General features: G+C 42.4%; 1 protein-coding gene across 4 annotated transcripts in view; it reads left to right on the top strand.

Annotated features, from left to right (window-relative positions):
* The window catches only part of cdk14 (cyclin dependent kinase 14), a 237020-nt gene that overhangs the window by 170767 nt on the left and 47287 nt on the right, over positions 1–18966 (top strand). For all 4 annotated transcript variants that reach the window (XR_014913714.1, XM_085422048.1, XM_085422049.1 and 1 more), the window contains 2 exons: positions 5885–6024; positions 14343–14493. Coding sequence is in view for 3 of the 4 variants with exons in the window: in XM_085422048.1 (XP_085278174.1) it covers positions 5885–6024; positions 14343–14458 (256 nt within the window). In the remaining variant the exon portion in view is untranslated. The remainder of the gene's footprint in view (positions 1–5884; positions 6025–14342; positions 14494–18966) is intronic.

Genomic DNA, 18966 nt, shown 5'->3' with positions numbered 1-18966 from the left:
GGAGAATGTCATGTGGTCAGATGAAACCAAAGTAGAACTTTTTGGTATAAACTCAACTCGTCGTGTTTGGAGGAAGAAGAATACTGAGTTGCATCCCAAGAACACCATACCTACTGTGAAGCATGGGGGTGGAAACATCATGCTATGGGGCTGTTTTTCTGCCAAGGGGACAGGACGACTGATCCGTGTTAAGGACAGAATGAATGGGGCCATGTATCGTGAGATTTTGAGCCAAAACCTCCTTCCATCAGTGAGAACTTTGAAGATGAAACGAGGCTGGGTCTTCCAACATGACAATGATCCAAAACACACCGCCCGGGCAACAAAGGAGTGGCTCCGTAAGAAGCATTTGAAAGTCCTGGAGTGGCCTAGCCAGTCTCCAGACCTCAACCCCATAGAAAATCTGTGGCGGGAGTTGAAAGTCCGTGTTGTTCGGCGACAGCCCCAAAACATCACTGCTCTCGAGAAGATCTGCATGGAGGAATGGGCCAAAATACCAGCTACTGTGTGTGCAAACCTGGTAAAGACCTATAGTAAACGTTTGACCTCTGTTATTGCCAACAAAGGTTATGTTACAAAGTATTGAGTTGTATTTTTGTTATTGACCAAATACTTATTTTCCACCCTGATTTACGAATAAATTCTTTACAAATCCTACCATGTGGATTCATGGATTTTTTTTTCACATTCTGTCTCTCACAGTTGAAGTGTAGCTCTGGTGCAAATTACTGACCTCTGTCATCATTTTAGGTGGGGGAACTTGCACAATCGGTGGCTGACTAAATACTTTTTTGCCCCACTGTACCTCACAAAGAAATTAAACAGTAAACACATAACCTGTTGAACCCCAGTGCCCCTGGAGGCAAGAGGGAGAACAACTGGATGATCAGATCTGTTATTTAAATATTTATGTATAAAGTTTGAGACCCCTGCATTAGAAGATGGGGTACACATAAAAACCCAGGCTGGCTTTGACATTTAAATGATGGTCTGTAGGTACTAAAGGAACATGGATGGGTAGTCTTTGTGCATGAGGTTGCTGCGATGTGCACAGACTAAGTATAAGCAGGAGTATATGCCAGTGGTAAAACTCACCACGGAGTACTACAATTACTTTATTAAACGAAAAGTGAGGTGGAAAACTACTACTACTATCCTCAGATCAGTTGCACTGGGGCCTGTTTGGTCATGTGTTGCTGCCTTCACACTTGGTTTTTATTCAACAATCTCGTCATTAAATTAGTCAGACATGGTGAAAGCATTTCATAGAAATTCTTCAGACAAAAAACACAAAAGCTTTCTACCTAAACAGCTCCGAGTGGCCGAGATGAAAGGTCTCCTCTGCTACTTTCAGTTGTGGTGACGAGACAATAGAGGCAGGTGGTCTCCTCGCCCTCGCTTCTCGAAAGTCCTTCCTGTAGTTATTTTGATGGATTACCATGAAAAAGCACTTGCCATGCTCCAGTGAAGAAGGAATGCCTCAGCCTGCTGTGAATGTGTCATCACCTAGATCTGTTTGATAGCCACAGGAGACACTATCGATCTTAATGCAGATGTTGGCTCGTTCGCTCAGCTAAGTTGGCAGCAATAGCAGAAAGGAATGCACACCTACCATGCATCAGCAGCTTTCAAAGGCCAACATACTGATATCCAGGAGACTTCACACCAACAACTATGTGCCTGCACTCTGTGCGCCTGCAGAGAAAAGACAACACCTGAATCCAGCTTCACTTACAGACTGCGACTAAACAAAGGCACGTTCATAAGGTTTCACTGGAAGATTTGTTTTTAATGCAGTAGAGTTTATCATTCCAGCTGCAAGTTTGGGACATGGTCATATTAACCTCACAGTAATATAAATTAGTGTCCCCTGTTTACATCCAGGGGACATGTTTTCATCTCAGTATAGATTATTAGTTAATCTGCTGACTGATTGAAAAGCAGGCTAATTATATCAATTTTTCAGTTTTAGTGAAACTGGAGGTGGGGATGATATATAGATCTGCAATAGGCAGATCTGCAAGCGCCTCCTCTGATTGGACTATCGGTAGGGGTGGGCGATATAAATGATATACGATAGAAACGATATAAATTTGGCCAACGATAGAGATACTATATCGCTCTACCGCGATAGCACATGTTGATGATGTCATCAAGCTGCACCTGTTTTGGTCGAAAGCATCGCAGCGGCTACAACCATTATCATCTGCAAATTATGGCGGGCGACAGTCACAGCAAAGAGATGAAGCACTTTTGAAACATGGGGAAAGCCAAAACCTGCGCTTCCTCCACTTCCGTAACATTGATTCATTAATGCTGAATTCTCTCACAGCTGCTCTGTTCCCATGTTGTTTCAGTATATTAATAACTAACCTCGTATTGTGGATGAATAATCTCAGTTGTTCTCCTGACTGAAGTTTGCCCCGTGTACAGCATCCTGCTATGCGATTGCATTTGTCCCTGACCACCAGAATCCCTCACGTTAACTTTTATCAAGTGGAAAAAAGTTGGCGTTCATCCTCCAGCTAATGTTATGCTAACATAGCTGTTAGCTAGCAATCACGTAGCACAACATTATATACCAGGTAGTCCAACTTCAGTAACCTGCAAACGCCACTGCTGTTTAGTTTTCTGTCTTCATTTATGTTGGAAGTGGTAGCAGAGCTGTACGTTTGAATTAGTTTCAAAAATCTCTCAGAACATGGTAGGTCATGTTTAGGTGTAAACTAGCGAGCTAACTTCCTGTTAACTTCTAACTCCGTTAAATTTAATAAATTCTGTTTTCATGGATGTTAAACTTAATTGTTACACCTGGTAAAGCAGCAACGCTGATGATTTAATTAAAGATGAAAGAATTTAGACCGTTTTTAACTCTCATTGTTCCTTTGACTTTGGGACCTGAAGCTGACGGAGTTTTGGACCCAGATTACTCCGTGAAGCTCCTCACTACGGCAGCCGTAATGCTCTGACGATCCATCAAGCAGTGCGGCTTACCAAAGTTGTACTAAAACATTTTTTAACAGATTTCTGCCCAAATCGGTTCGAGGTCAGTAAGCACAACCAGAATTCATACATAAGGCACACTCTCGATTTTTGAGAAAATTAAAGGATTTTAAGTCTTTATAGTGTGGAAAATACGTTATACAGAAGAAAAGAATATATTGTGATATATATCGTTACAGCACATGCTTCAAATTATACCGCGATGTGGATTTTAGGCCATATCGCCCAGCCCTAACTATCGGTGACCTAAGGAGTGATGCTCTTGGTTTGGAGGCCACCTTGACTTCGGCCACAGTTTTCATCTTCAGCTCAGTAGATGCAGCTGCTGTTGCATTTGGTCCATACTGCTCACAATTGCTTCCACTGTGCTGCAGCTTCTGGGTCTCCAGCTTCAATATTATAGCGCTGAGCTGCCAGGTGCTTCTTTGTCTATTACTTTAATGTTCTCATGCCTTAGTTTTAGTAGCCTCATTTCTCATCAAGACGTCCTGGTTCCCCAACACTGGACAAGGACTTTGTTACAGCAACGTGTGAGCTGGTGTGGCTTCAGTTACATGTTGTTCACTCATGTGTGGTAGTGAAAATTCAGATGTATGTATTGTAGCCAGCAGGGACGATATATAGAGCAGCAGCCCCCACCCCCGGACCACGGACCGGTACTGGTCCGTGAGTCGTTTGGTACCGGACTGCAACACCTTAAAGGCCGGTCTGCGACGGTCCGCTGGTCTATAAAATAAAATAATATGACGAAGACAAAAACTGTGGTATTTTGTAAATATAATAATAAACGTGAATTCACTGTGTAACTCTGTAACTTTATTCACAGCGTCCTCCTGAAATGCGCCAACAACATTGAGAGTATTATTCTCCTCTCTTCCCCTTAATGCTCTCTGGTCGCTATGGTAACGTGTAAATATTCCTTTCAAAATAAGACACACAACTACAACACGGGAAAAAACCCAGGGAAACCGAGTTAGCGATAAAAACCCTGAAAACCATAAATTCCACACCCGAGCCTCAACTCTCACGGCCCGGTGCCAAACAGCTCACGGACTGGTTCTGGGGTGGGGACCGCGGATTTAGAGGATCGAATGAAGTGTTTAGTTATCTGCTAACACTGGCAAGCTGCACCTGTAAACTGTACAGGTGGGATAGTGGAGGTCTAGGATGTTACAGTCCCAAGCTCTAGCAGGCAGCAGTGCGCTTTCTCTCTTTTCCAGTAAAGAATGAATGGTTACCTTCAGACTGCCACTAAGAAAACCAACATATAATCCCTGAGCAGGAGCGATGAGTAACCATGTTTTACACAGGTGTTTGGATGTGAACCTGCAAGGAAACGAGGTTGTTGGTGCTAGTGCTGCTAACAGCAGCCACAGTGTGTAATTCACTTTGATTATTGAAGAGCATAGTTTTAGAAAACGCTCTTTAATATAAATAACTTTCTTACTGTTAGCCTGGACAATAGGCCTGATTAGTTTTTCTTCCTTTTAAAGACTAAAAAACCCAAGAGCAGTTCCTAGTGATCGTAGCTTTTCCTCCCTTAGCTTGTGTTTAGTCTCTGTTCCCATGTCTGCTCTCTTCTTTTCCTGTATCCCACGAGTCGCTGCGTTGCCTATGTTTCCTCAGTTGCCTGTGTTTCATAGTTTTAGTTTCCTGAGTCCAGTTTAGGTTCTAGTTCATGTACAAGGTTTTTGAGTCTTTTGTAGAGGTAATTTCTTATGGCGAGTGTATCCAGCGAATAAAGTTGTGCTTTGAGTTTAATCGTCCGTCATTTGGGTCTTTCCGCCTGCCTGCCACACAGCAAAACATGACACCTGGATGCTTTCTGTTTAATGAAGCTCTTTCTTTAACCTTTTTTGTGGTATTTTGTCTGCTTGAGCTTCCAAAATATTAAATAGTTGCACAAAATCATGGCTGTTACCTCTTTCATCTTAATCCTAATGTTATCATTTGGCTCTAAAACACAAAACCGTAGAACAGCAGGCCTTAATCTATCGGTACACTTTCACACACTGTCTGGTTTGTCTTCAAAGTTTTCAGTAAAGTTACACCCAGTATGAGAAAGAAGCTTGTAGAGGCCCTGATGGACTTCATTAACTTTATCTCTGCTTCTGTTCTGAGTGGCGTTGATGAGTTGAACAGAGAGTTATCCTCCCTGCATCTCTCCGCTGATAAGTTGAGTCGAGATCCCCTCTGAGAGTCATGGGAGTGGCTGTCAGAGTGCTTGACTAGGGACTCAGCCACGAGAAACCCAGAGAACATGAGAGGCGTTCTGAGTACTGCGAGCGTGGGGCCGGTGAGCAGCGCAGAATAACATTATGTTTATTTAATGCAGTAGATGCCTCATTACTGCCTGAATTTGTTGCTATTCGCTTATTTTCAATCTTTCCTCTCCCTCGGCGCTGCTAGCTGGGCTGGTTCAGGAGTTCAGTGACTCCCAGTTCGAACGAACACACACACACACACACACACACACGCACACACACACACACACACACACACACACACGCACACACACACACACACACACACACACAGTCTTTCTTTAATGAGGCCCTTCATTGTTTCTCACGGTGACCCAGTCAACATGTATGATTCAGACTCAAAAGAAAAAGGTGTGAGCTTTTGCATGTGTGCGTTTCTTAGATGTGTTTTTCCTCTCGAGTCAGCAAACCTTCAGCATAATTAAACCGCTTGCTGCTTGTTGTCAGCAACTCTGTGATTTGGAGAAAGTTGCTCTGTCTGTGTTTAGAACAAACTGACTGTATTTTACTTGGATGCCTTTACTGCCTATTTCCAATGAATGTATCTCCAGATATACTGTTCACGTGTCTTTTCGGTGTCACTCTGGTGTCTGACTATGTGTAACTGTGTGTTTAAGGTTGGGCTATGTGGACCATGCTGAGGAGTTGGCCTCCAAGTTCCTCCAGTGCTTCCCAAAGAACCGGCTGTCAGCTCAGGCAGCACTGAACCATGAATACTTCAGCAACCTTCCTCCACGGCTCTGGGAGCTGCAGGACAGTACGTAACACATCATCACTGCCTGCAGTGTCGCAGCCATTTGCCACCATGTATTGAAATACAGTGCTGATAGAGACCGCTGAGATCCTGCCCACACCCAAGGAAAAGCCAGTTCAAGGCTCTCTGCTAACTTTGTGTCCTTTTCAATGCTGTCTGCTCACTAAAGAAATAAAAAGGTCTGTGCTCAGTTAAAACATCATCATGAATCAGTTCAAGTCATGACTGTCCATGATTGTCTTCTAACTTTATCCTTTGGAAAAAATCCAAAACAGGCTATGAAACAGATACAGAAACATGAGACGAGTCATTTAAATTTGAAGGGACACGCTTTTCTTTCTTTCACCTGACATAAGCAAGTGTCTGTCAGTCACGTGATATTAAATCAAAAAATCACTGCTATGTATCAAATTAAACACTCTAAAAACAACAGCTGGACAATGTTAGTCTTTGTTGTTCAGTTTTAACATAGCTGTATTCAAACCCCCCGAACAAGATGGCCGTGCAGAGATGGAAGTCTGGATGCAGCAGTGAGATTTAGCTTTTCCTCAGTATGTGTGTCCAAGCATTTTTCACTGAAAATCGATTATCCAAGTGTTTGTTTATTCAGCCAACACGTCTGACAGTGTGCGGCTTGTGTGAGCGTGTAGTGTGGAAAACTGAAAAAACTATGCTATGTTTGTACAGAAGCTCACTAACATGTAGCTTAGCTTTAGCATCAGCTCCTGAGAACTATGAGGCAAATCCATTGCAATGTTCTGAAAATAACAGGAAGTTAATTGTTGTAGTTTGAACCACTGAACTTAATCATTAACAGCGTGTTCTGCAGAACCTGCTCCAGCACACAGCTCTCGGTGACAATTAGCACATTTCAAAATGCTCTGCATTGAATTGCTGCATTTTGCATCAGACATCACATTTGTGCTTGGAGTCATAACTCAATTCTGAACACATGTTATACACACAATGCTTTACTTTTTTTATCTGACTGTGAAAATGAACTGCAAGGACGAAGACACTCCTTATAACCCCACAGCCCAGCTGCAGCTGTCTCAGCCATACGGTGCCGTCAGACAGCTTAATGATGCAGAGTTAGTTAAATGCAAGAATATAGTATATATTTGTACACATTAGAACCATATAGTGCAGTATTCTATTAGTGCGGAATAGAAAATATCAATGACTGTGCAATAGAACAGCACATAATAGTAGGAAGGCTCTCAGTAGTGAATAGTACAGGATGTGATGAAGAGGAAAATGTCTGGTGGGGAGTGTGGGCGGTTAGTGAAGCTTGTCCAAAAAGCTCAGCTGCAGTTTGCACAGAACTTCTCTTTGACAGTGTGAGCCCGGGGTGCACAAAACCATACGCATGCCAACAAACCACAAGTCTCCTGACCTGATACGCCACCTTTGGTTCTTGGTCGCTGAAAGCTGGAAACCCAGCTCTCATTACCAGTGTCGGGTCAATTTCATACGCCAGTTGAAAGTGTTAGGTCAGTGTTGGTCCATCACAGATGCACAGAAATGCAAGTGGACAGAAAACGTAAAACATGAACCACACAGTGGTCGGACGCAGAGAACTTCAAAGATTCAGCCGAATTCAAGTCAGGTGTGATGTTAATTTAATGGACTGCGAGCACTGAGGAGTCTGCTGTGCTGAATGCTCAATTAAGTCATTAATTTGCTTGTTAATTAATTACACACTGTAGAAATATTAACAGTTACACAGACGCGATGATGCAGCGGTTAGCACCGTGTTTGTGTGTGTGTGTGTTTGTGTGTGTGTGTGTGCGTGTGCCCATTTCCCCTCTTCTGATGTGGCTTTGCTTCCATGATTACTGCAGGTCAGGGTGATTCAGGTGCAGGTGTGTGTTTATTACCTGTCTGTCACCTCTGTGTGTCTCTTACTTGTTGCCAAGGCTCTCTCTTGGAAGCCTCTGAAAAGTGGAAAAGGATGTTTTTGCCTTGCCTCTCATCCCGTTTTTTGGCTTTCTTCAGCTCACGTAGATCGTAGTCGTCTCTCTCTATGCCTGAAAAGAAGGCAGCTGTGTGGATGCCGATGAGACAGTAGGCCCAGTTGGACCTCTGCTGTCCACTGCCATACGCTGAGTTTGATTTTGCCCAGAGAGAGCGTGTCTCTGTAAAGAAGCCCCAGCTTTCGACGCATCTTTTTCATTTTAGAAGCTCGTGTATTTTGGGCGCAGCAGTCAGCGGCTTTAGGCAAAGCTTCACAGTTAGGCTACGTTTCAATTAATCCTACAGAAATGCTTGAAAGTATGTCAGAGATGACTGCCTATCCATATTGTCTGACAAGCTACAGATACATGTGTAAATCCCTTACGCTGTAATTCATTAGTAGTGTGAAAAGCCTGCTCAGCAGACCTGAGTGTGCCACCACTGACGCGCTGCTTATTTTAATGACAGAACTGCATTTTTAATTCCCCCCGATTAGGATTTTTCAGTATTATTAATCCTGTTATCAGCACCCAGCAGGTTGTCGTGTCTGAAAAGAATCAGAAGGCAGCGGTCAGTGAGAGAGAGGAAAGAGATGCCTCGTTTTGATTTTTGTATGCTCGCTTTATCTCTCTCTTTTCGGCATGCAAGTGTGCCACAGGAGAAGCAGCGGCGCAAACTGAGGGAAGAATGGGAGTGAATTAAAAGAGTTTAGAAAATGAGGACAGGAGTGGATAAGCAGGAAAATGGTATCTCAGTATCGTGGGGGAAGGATGTGTCAAAATTATGCAAATGAAGAGTGAGTGTGAGATAAAGAAGTGGCTAATTACTCCAGCTGTGAGTATTTGGCTGCGACTGCAGCATAGTGATTGTGTTGTTTGGCAGAAACAGGAGCCAATGGGAACGGTCCGCCAGAAACATGCTGCACTGCCGTGTAGTTAAAATAAACCAAATGAAAGAGATCCTGACTTTTCTAATGACAAACACGCCAAAGGAAAGTCAAGGAAATGTCTCGTGTTCTCCCTGACGAACAATGTGTTTTCTATGGTCAACTGTGCGCTCTATTATCCTGTGTATTATGGATTTGTTCAGACAATACCCAGACAGATTACAGCGAACAATGAAAGAATTACTGAGACAATGGAGCTCCCGAGGTTGCTGTTAACTGTGCGGATTGCCTTGTGACATTTTTAATTTGATTTGAGTGAGAGTGTGTGGGTGTCTGGCAGTGCATGGAGAAAGTGCAAAGGCCTTTGGATAAGCAAAATACAAGTCCCCTCTCTCAGGGCTGGATGTGGAACAGACATTAAAGTACTGAGACACAGCAGTTGTCCTCCAGTTCCACTGCTCTCTTGGCAAAACTCTGCAACTATTTCAGAGTCAGAGATGAAGATGTGTTCTCCTCACAATGGACAGCGTCGATTCATTTTCCACCCCCAGAGGAATTTGGTTATAAATGCAGCTTTTTAATCTTATTGTTTTCCAGACAAGGAGCCAAAGGAGCTTCAAAGATAGAGGATCCCCACGCTGATTTACAAATTTTTAACCAAAAATGAAACATGCTAATGCTCTTCGACCAGTTTGAAAACCCTGACGCTGTTTGCTCTTCTTCTGTTTTCATCTCACATCCCCCCAAATTCCCTTGATGATTAATAATCATCTGCCTCGCTGTGCAGTTTAGGCTTCACAACTGCAAACAATGGTCACCGTTCCTTCTTCTGTTTGGACTGAATCCAGGGAAGGCATTCCTATTAAGTCCTTTGTATAGAAATGAGCTGTAATTCAGCTGAGGGCTCAACAGGGGTCAGTCCATCCATCCAATCTCTTCCACTTATCTAAAAGCCTGGAGTGGGTGGAGCCTATCCCAGCTCAGGGGTCAGTCAGTACAAGTAAATAAAGAGCTAAATGAACCCCCTACTTTTTGTAGCTTTCTTAAACACCGCATCGATAATGTGTCTGAAGCGAAAAAGGAAGACTTGGTCATTTCATGCTGATTGGTCAGTTAAGGTTTCGTGACATATTTCGGTGGCACTCCATTTCCAAGCGGTATCTGTTGTCTTCATCCACACAAGAAACTGCCTAGGAGACTTAAGGGAAGACTCGATCGTCACAGTGTAACACAACGTTTTTCAATTTCAGTGATACCAGTCTGTCCAGTCAGGATGTAAACACAGGCCAGTGGGAATCCATTTCACCTGCTTTGAAAGTGGACAACAATCAAAAAGAGGATGTTTGTGAGGTGGTGACCACTAGGGCTGCCACAAACGATTGTTTTGATAGTCGACTAGTCAGATCATCATCCATTGGACGTAAAACGTTCAGCTTCTTGCACCAGCAGCATCTGCTCTTATTTAACTATCATTATCTTACAGCTTTAAGTGTTTAAGTTAAGTGCTAACTAAAAATAAAGACAAGATGATAGTTTGTTAAATTTTAATGAAATTTGCAGATTGTGAAGTTTAATAAACTCCTTGCTATCTAAAATATAACAGGACACTGGAGTAAATTCTCGAGCATCTCACACTTCTGATAATCAGCTGTCTGCTTGACGTTTATTCAGCTGTGTAAAAACTTTAATCTCAGCCAAACCGATTTACTCAGGAACAAATAAAATACTAAAAAAAATATAACATTACATATTACAAATAACATTTTTAAGTGATCTAAGTGACTCATATATCATGTTTAACCTGAGCAGCGAAAGACGGCGGTGGGTTTGAAAACGATTTGCCGGGAGTCCGGTGTTCTCACGGCTCTAGTGAGCCTTGCCCCCGGCTAGCTATCGAGCTAGTGGGTAACAGACGTCTCCGAGCACTTTTGAAAATATGTGGTGTCTTGAGCAGATATAGGCTACGTCCACACGTACCCGGGTATTTTTGAAAACGCGGATTTTTCTACGCGTTTGCACCTTTCGTCCACACGTAAACGGCGTTTTCGGTCACTGAAAACGGAGATTTTTAAAAACTCCGGCCAGGGTGGATATTTTTGAAAATTCAGTTTTTGCATTTACGTGTGGACGAGAAAAACGCAGAAAACACAGCGTCAAAGATGTGCGCCTTTTTTGACGTCACACTGTGCGCCACGTTATTGTTTCGGTGAAATGAATTTCTACAATACTGTTACTGTTAATTCTACTCTCTGCAGTGTTTAAATGCTTACATATACACACAGTTACTGTCCCTCCACACATACGACTCGGTTCTGCTTCTATGCCCCATCCTTGTTTACTATTTCCCCACTGAGGCTTCTAGACTTCTGATTGGTCAACATTTCTACACGGTTAGGAATATATCGCCACCTGTTGCTTTGGCATGTTCATAGCAGCGTTTTCCTTCATTTCTGCGTTTACGTGTGGACGGGATTATTTTTTAAAACGAAAACAGAAAATCTCAGTTTTCAAAAATACCCGTGTACGTGTGGACGTAGTCATAAACTGAGCAGATATTTGAGGTTTACACAGCTACATTCTCGCCTGAAAATATGTTAAACGTTTATTTTGTGACCCAGAAAGAATAATAAGAGTAACATTAAAACTAACTAGCTGCCGCCATTGTTGGAAACTGAGCTGGGCTGCGCTATGAATTCTGGGACACAGCTTCTTCTTCTTCGGGGTTTAACGGCAGCTGGCATCCTTGTACATGCAGTGCTGCCATCTTCTGTGTCAGTCCGTTATTACACTCTTAAATCCTGCTACTGATTCCTGCGTCTTTTGGGATCTTACAAAGCTTCAAACGGCGCGTCGACTATTAAATCAGTCATCGACGATTTTGATAGTCGACGTAATCGTGACTAGTCGACTAATCGTGGCAGCCCTAGTGACCACAGACCGTTGCTCTCTCCAGCTTTGCATTCCGTTCATGTCCTGTTACTGTTGATAGCAGGAGGTCGTGCTTGCACCTAATTCAGGTTGCACAGGTCGTCCAGTTGTTCCAGGACTGCACATCCATCCATGACACCTCAAGTGGGTGTGCTGCGTCTAACACGCTAGTCCCAAGAGTGTGGCGGAGATACCAGGAGACAGACCTGCAGAGGGCCATAGAAGGCCAGCATCCTATGACCTGCTAAAGCCCCACAAAATAAGCCCCACAGGCTACTCATGTGCACTGTCAGAAACAGACTCCATGAGGGTGGCAGGTTCAATTCAATTTTATTTATATGGTGCTAAATCACAACAACAGTCGCCTCAAGGCGCTTTACATTGTACAGTAGATCCTACAATAATAGATACAGAGAAAAACCCAACAATCATATGAGCCCCTATGAGCAAGCACTTTGGCGACAGTGGGAAGGAAAAACTCCCTTTTAACAGGAAGAAACCTCCGGCAGAACCAGGCTCAGGTAGGGGCGGGGCCATCTGCTACGACCGGTTGGGGTGAGAGAAGGAAGACAGGATAAAGACATGCTGTGGAAGAGAGACAGAGATTAATAACAGGTATGATTCAATGCAGAGAGGTCCCAGATCTGGGACTTGTGCCCCTTCTGTTCACAGATGAGAGCAAGTTTACACTGAGCATACGTGACAGAATGAAGGAGTCTGGCGAAAAAGATTATGCTACCTGCGACCTCAACCAGAATGAGTGGTTTGGCAGTGGGTGACTGGTCTGAGAATACAAGTACTTGAAGAAGTTCTTAGACTAGCAGGACCCTGACTGCTGTTGGGCACCAGGATCCAGACCCATTGTCAGACCTTAAGCAGGCGCAGTGGACCCTGGGTTCTTCCGGGTGTAGGACAGTTTTTGCAATTATTGTTGAGCTATGTTGTTCGCAACAAATGACAGAGTGTATATCAGTAAACATATTCAACATTTTTGAGAGTTCTTGGATGTTTAGAAGATTACGCTACGCTGACAACTGCAAAGACAGGCTGAAGTAGAGCATTTTTCCAGTATTTAAAGATATTGGTATGGGTGCGCTACTGGCTCTTGTGGTATTTTAGAATGGTTTATTTTCTTTCTGCAGTGTCTATACTTCTCCATCCCAAAGTCAACAGTAAAACTTTCACACATTCAACGCAACTCACACAATTGTGTCATTTTTTTACAACATTTATTAACCCTTTACAGCCGATCGGAGCGGGCACGCTCTGTTTTGCGTAACTATTTTTAAATCCCGGTAGCACTGCAACCACGTAAGCTAGCGCAAAAATTTTTTTTGCATATGAAACCGGAGGAGTTGTACTTACATCTTATGCCATCAGCTTGTCCTAGGTCACGGTTTCCTTCCACATAAAGCTTTGCAAAAACTGCATAAAAAGCGCTTGCAGGAACAAAAACATAATATTCCAGAAACACGCTTTACCGATCCAATCAGCTGGTCATAACACTTCCTACGTTGGAATAGACGTCAGCGCGAACTTTTGCATTTCCACCATTACCTGCCCGAAACCGGAAGTGACGTCATTTTCGCGGAAATGTAGTCTTTTTTACTATCAGGGCCTCAGGGAATATACTCGTCTTTTTAAAAGTTATCTTTGACTTTATGACTTTCTGTGTTGTTTCTGGGATGCTTAGGACTCATATTGCACTGCTGGAAATAGTTTATTTTGATGCATATGCTGTTTTTTTGCAAATTTGCAGTATAATATTTATTTTCGTTTTTCCTGCAGTGTATAAAAATTGGTGTATTTCAAAAATAAAACTATGAAGACACTCAAAATAAATTTCCTGTGGTGGGAAACTATTTTGTGCAACTTTTTTGTATTTACAGTTTTGAGGGATAAGCCTCTTAAATTTCTCTAACTAGAAATATATGTTAAAAAAGCAAAAACAATTTTCAATTTTTTTGTAGTTTATTGCACTTTTTTGCAATTTATGTAATTACTATGCACTTAATGAATACATATTATTAAAATCTGGGCTATAATGGTTGTATTGATGTATAGCAACTTGAAATGCTCCCAAAAATGGCTCCACAGCAGGTAAAAATATAATATAAGCTCTGGCGGACTTGGTTCTATGGTAGGTCTTAAAGGGTTAAAACCTTAAAGACCAGTGACGACGTGTGTTTTAAAAGGCATTAGCTCTGTTAGCGAGGTTGCGAGTCTCTGCAAGTTGAAGCTCATAGTGTATAGAAATGACTCAAACTAACCAGTGGCATTAATTGTGGAACATATTTCTGTCATTTGCTGAACTGATTGTGTTATCACTGGAATGGTCATTTTAAAACTGAAATGAGCTTTGCCACACGAAGCAATTTAAAGATCCAGTTCCTCCCGACACAAATATTAAAGCAGGGAAAACTGTTGCTGCAAATAAATATTCTAATATTCACTTTTTAATAAGCATCTCTATCTTCAACAACTCACTTGGAAATGTTCTTGCTGTCAGCCTACATACTTCTAATCCGCTCGCGTCCTCTTCCCCCTGCAGTGTCTTCTATCTTCACCGTACCAAATGTCAAGCTGCAGACAGAGAGCGGGGACAGCATACAGGTGTGTGCACGAAGGAACAGTCATGGAAAGGCATCCTCTGGCAGCAAACACTGACCTGAGGCAGCATCCTGCACACGACTGCCTGACAGGTACGCGCTCATTAGCAAACAGTATCCTGCAGCAGAAGCAGCATGAAGTAACACACTCTCAAAAGAATAACATGGAACATGCAGACAGAAGGTGAAACTTTAATGATATGGATATTTTCATGCGCTATATTGCTTGTGTAGTATGTGAAGTAGTACTTGTTTGTGTCGCATGTGAATTTGAGTAGTGTGTTCTCAAATCAAACACGGCCACTTGTTCTCTGACCACAACTGACGTTTGCAACACTTTACTGGGATTGTCGTGCTAGCTACGGCATTTTTTTGAATATCTGTGACTTGCTGTTCCTCTGATCACACATAATATTTAATCACGCTACACAGGTCAACACTCATAAACACAAAATCTGTAGTCTTACCTGAAATGCTTGAATGCGCTGTTAGCTAAGTAGCTTGGGTAAGGCATGCACAGCATCCCACAGGCCGCCGCTGCTTTGGGGATATGCTATGAAGTTAATATTTTCTAACAAGACATGTGGAACAAGTGCTTATGGTCGTGTTTTATCAGAGTTACATGTCTTTATATGATCAAATATGGTTTCAGTTTATTCTTTTGTGCATACAGTGTGGCCTTATAGAGGATAACTAGCTAAACAGTAGTAAACCATTTCTAAAACCTGGATGTTTACTCTCAGTTCATGCTTTGTTAATATATTCTGCATATTTATCTGTCCATATATATACATATGTATGTATCTTCGTTGTATATGTGACACATGCAAGGGCCTAATGTTGTTGGATCATTTCTTATAATTGATTTTACCAAGAGCTGATGTTGCAGTGGGATTTATTTTTCACTCATGCTCCTATTAGTGAGTCGAATCATATTTGTACATCTTTGGTTTTTTTATAAGACTAATCAGCCGATTTTCTCATAAATACAAGAAGAAAATCAAACAGTGATGTAATGGAAAAAGTTTATCTATTAGAACACAAAAATGTCAAACAACATGAAAGTCATTAGCTATTCCCTCGCACAGTTCTCTGTCTGACACTGATCTGCATCCTGCCGACCACCACGGCCTTTCTTTTAACACCGAAGCCATGAGATCTGTGCCGCCTGCACTAAAGCAGAGAATCCAGTAATAGATGGAGGAATGGCTTTGAGTGGGCGAAGAGGGTGTCCCATTCTTTAGAGACGGGGGTTCTCTTTCAGGGCTCAGATAAAGCGCCGCTATTTGCATGTAATAAGAGGTGCAGAGGCCAGGCATGGGGATAATAGTTGGCCTAATGATGGAGCAACACAGGGCCACAACAGTGCACTGTGGGCCAGATTAGATCTGTAATTGCTGACAGGTGCATATATGTAGCAGACGCAGCAGCTCCTCAACTAGTCGTCACCAACTTTCTCCAGTGTTTCATTTCTTGACGTTTCATCGAAAAAGGTTTGATACAAAGTAGATGTATTTACTATTCTAGGGATTTTGTGTGTGTGTGCCCTGATCTGGGGCTAATGGCTTTCTCTCTCTCGCTGTGTGTGTGCATGCGCGTGCACATGTGGAGGGTGGAAGTCACCCCACCGAGAGCGCTGTGTCCTCTCAGCTGCTGCATTTACATTGAAATCAGGCTCTTTGTCCAAGCAGGCCTAAAGCCTGGCAGGCTGGGAGAGCTGCACTGATAGCAGCCTAATCCCTGTGCACACATTCCCATTAATACGCTGACAAATTACACCAACACATGCACACGGCTTTTTATGCTTCCCCTCAAATGTAACTCATGCACCAGTATAACGCTACAATATAGCACTAAACAGCCGCACACTATAGAATATGATAGTGTTTACTGTCATTCTTTTTAATGGTGATTGTGAGTATCACTGTGCTGCTCTGGGCTTTCCAAACTGCTGTTTGTGAGAGCAAAGTGCAGGATGTCAGTACTTTGAAGTTTAGTGATTGTAAATGAATGACAGTGGTTCTGGTTAAAAAACATTTTTTAAAATTCTTACATTTGGGGGACTCACAAAGCATATAACAAAAGGATTAATTGAATAAAAAATCCATTCCAGGTTCCATGGCACACGGACGCGCCGGCTTTGCAAAACTGTTTGCAGATAGATAACGACGCTCCGTTAAAGAGCGCTAAAGGTAGATTAGGACACTTTGCGTTTTGGCTGTTTGTTCTTGGCTAGGCTAGCATACTAAAAGCCAAAGGCTGGGTGTCGGCACCCAAAACTGTTTGGATACGGGTGTGAATAAAAGTAAAATTTATCCAGCGAATTTAAATGTGATATGAAGTGAAGCCTTACAAGCATGACTTTCTTTACAATTACACCTACTGTGTATCTGAGAGAGTGAGAACACTTCTGTTTACACAGATATACAGCATCAGCTGTTTAGTTTTTTAAGGTTGGCTACAATTAAATGGATTTTACATAATGGTTTCAGTTTTGCTTAATGTTGCACTTATACCACACACAGCATACTGAGATGTACTCAAAGAATGAGCGTAAATTCTTGAATGTAATATGCACGTGAATATGTACGGACCTGCTCCTAAAGCCTTTCTGCTAAAATCAGAGGTAAAAGAGGTGAGGAGAAGGGAGACAGGGGAAGGGCAGCGCGATCGCGCGAATAAAGGCTAGATGGAAGCAGTGGCTTGCGGGAGCAAGGCTGGATTTCTTTTTGTTGAGGCAGCGTTGTATTATTTATAGGAGGTGGTGGAGGCAGGCCGCTTCAGACGGAGCAGAGCAAAGAAGGCGAGCAGCCCCCTTTCTCTTTTGTGGGTCTATTCCCAGTGGGCAGGCTTTGTGCTGGATGGCTGCCTTTGAGGAAACCCATGCAGCTATTGAGCTGAGAGTGAAGGCCGGACCCGACTCGCCCGCACTGAGACACAGCAGCGCTACAGCTCTACAATGTCTGTCACTGCTATGGCCGGGGAGCAAAAGAAAAGGATGGAGACAGAGTGACAGAGGATGGGGGAATAGTGGGAGTGTTTGATTTTGGCAGGGAGGGAAGAAAGAAATGGTGTTTTTGTGGGAAAGGAGAAAAGCTGAAAGTGATAGAAGGGCAGAAAAATGGAGGCGGGGTGGAGAAGAGAAGAAATAAGGGAAAGGTCTCCTTTACAGTACTGCAATACATTCATCTATGTTTATTCATGATTCTGCATTATTCATGAGATTAGCTGATGCAACTTGGAGCCGAGCGTAGGCAACGGCTCCCCCCATCAATCCGCTCGGTGACCACACAGTTCAACTCCGAGTCCCAACAAGTGGGAGACAGCTGCCCTGTCTCTGAGCTTCAACACACTTCACTTTAGGCGAGGGTATGTGAAGAATTGGATGCAGCATGCGCACAGTCAGAATACATAACAAAGCATGAAACATTGATTCAATCAGGGAGCGAAAAGCAACATGAAAGAGGTCAATTCAACGGCTCGGTGCCTCAGTCCAAACAAGAACTTAGTTGGTCTTATTGTGAAGACAAATCAGCCGAGGTTTGTAGCGTCGTTCCAGTTTCACATTAAGATAGAATGATTTAATCGAATTTAAAGCTGATTCATTTCATTACTCAACAATTATCTCGACAACTGCACGTAATGCGAAATAGGTGGATCATACTTGGAGACCCACAGCGTCTTTCAGCTCATTGTTTTGGTTTTACAGCTGAGCAGCAGCACCTTACTGTTCAAACTGAGAAAAAATGAAAATAGAGTTTAACCGCTGCATTTTCCAACTGGTGGAGACCAAAAAAGTGCTACAAGAGGTTGAATGTGGAGCTTTTAGTTAAAGCTAAACAAACGTTTAGCTTGTGGCTTTTTATCAAGGTACAATAATACTATAATAGTTCTTTAAAAGGCCGTATTGGCGTCATCGTTGTCCCAAAAAATTGTAAATGGTTTTATATTTTTTCTGTTTTTCCAAATCGGAAGCTACATCCGAGTTCATAGCAGAAGCTGAGGTTACCTTGCATCTGATCTGCTTCTCAAATGATTTCAAATGGCTAACTGACTTGTCAGCATCAGTAGTTTTAAATTAAAAAATTTTAACACATTTAATGCATCTGGAGTGCAGAATCACTCAAAATCCCTGAAATGTTTCTGCAACGCATTTCGGGCAGTTTATCCAAGTAGAGTTACCTTCGCACATGTGCCAATGGGGAGCTGATCTGGTATCGAGCAGCTGAACCAATCAGCTCAGTGTGGAAGATGATAAACGCACATTTGAGTATTAAAAAAATAACAAGACAGAACAGTCGACCAACATAAAGTATTTTGCACATTGTGCAAGAAGGAATTTTCTTTTCACCGAAGCACTTCCAGCTTAAAATATCAAATTATTATCACATATTATATATTAGTGTATACTTACCTATTAGTATATAGGTTTTTTAAAAAGTTGTATTTCACAGGAGAGAAGCTGTGCTAAAAGATTGAAGAAAACTATTCAAATTCTCTCTGAATTTAAGCATTGAACATTCTTTGTGTTTATTCTCCATTTGCTTCATTATATTCCATGAATGT

This window comes from Rhamphochromis longiceps, linkage group LG11 (assembly GCF_057381845.1).
Source record: "Rhamphochromis longiceps isolate RC_006_pf linkage group LG11, R_longiceps_female_GT1.1, whole genome shotgun sequence".
NCBI classification, from domain to species: domain Eukaryota; kingdom Metazoa; phylum Chordata; class Actinopteri; order Cichliformes; family Cichlidae; genus Rhamphochromis; species Rhamphochromis longiceps.
This window is presented reverse-complemented; position numbering and strand designations above follow the sequence as displayed.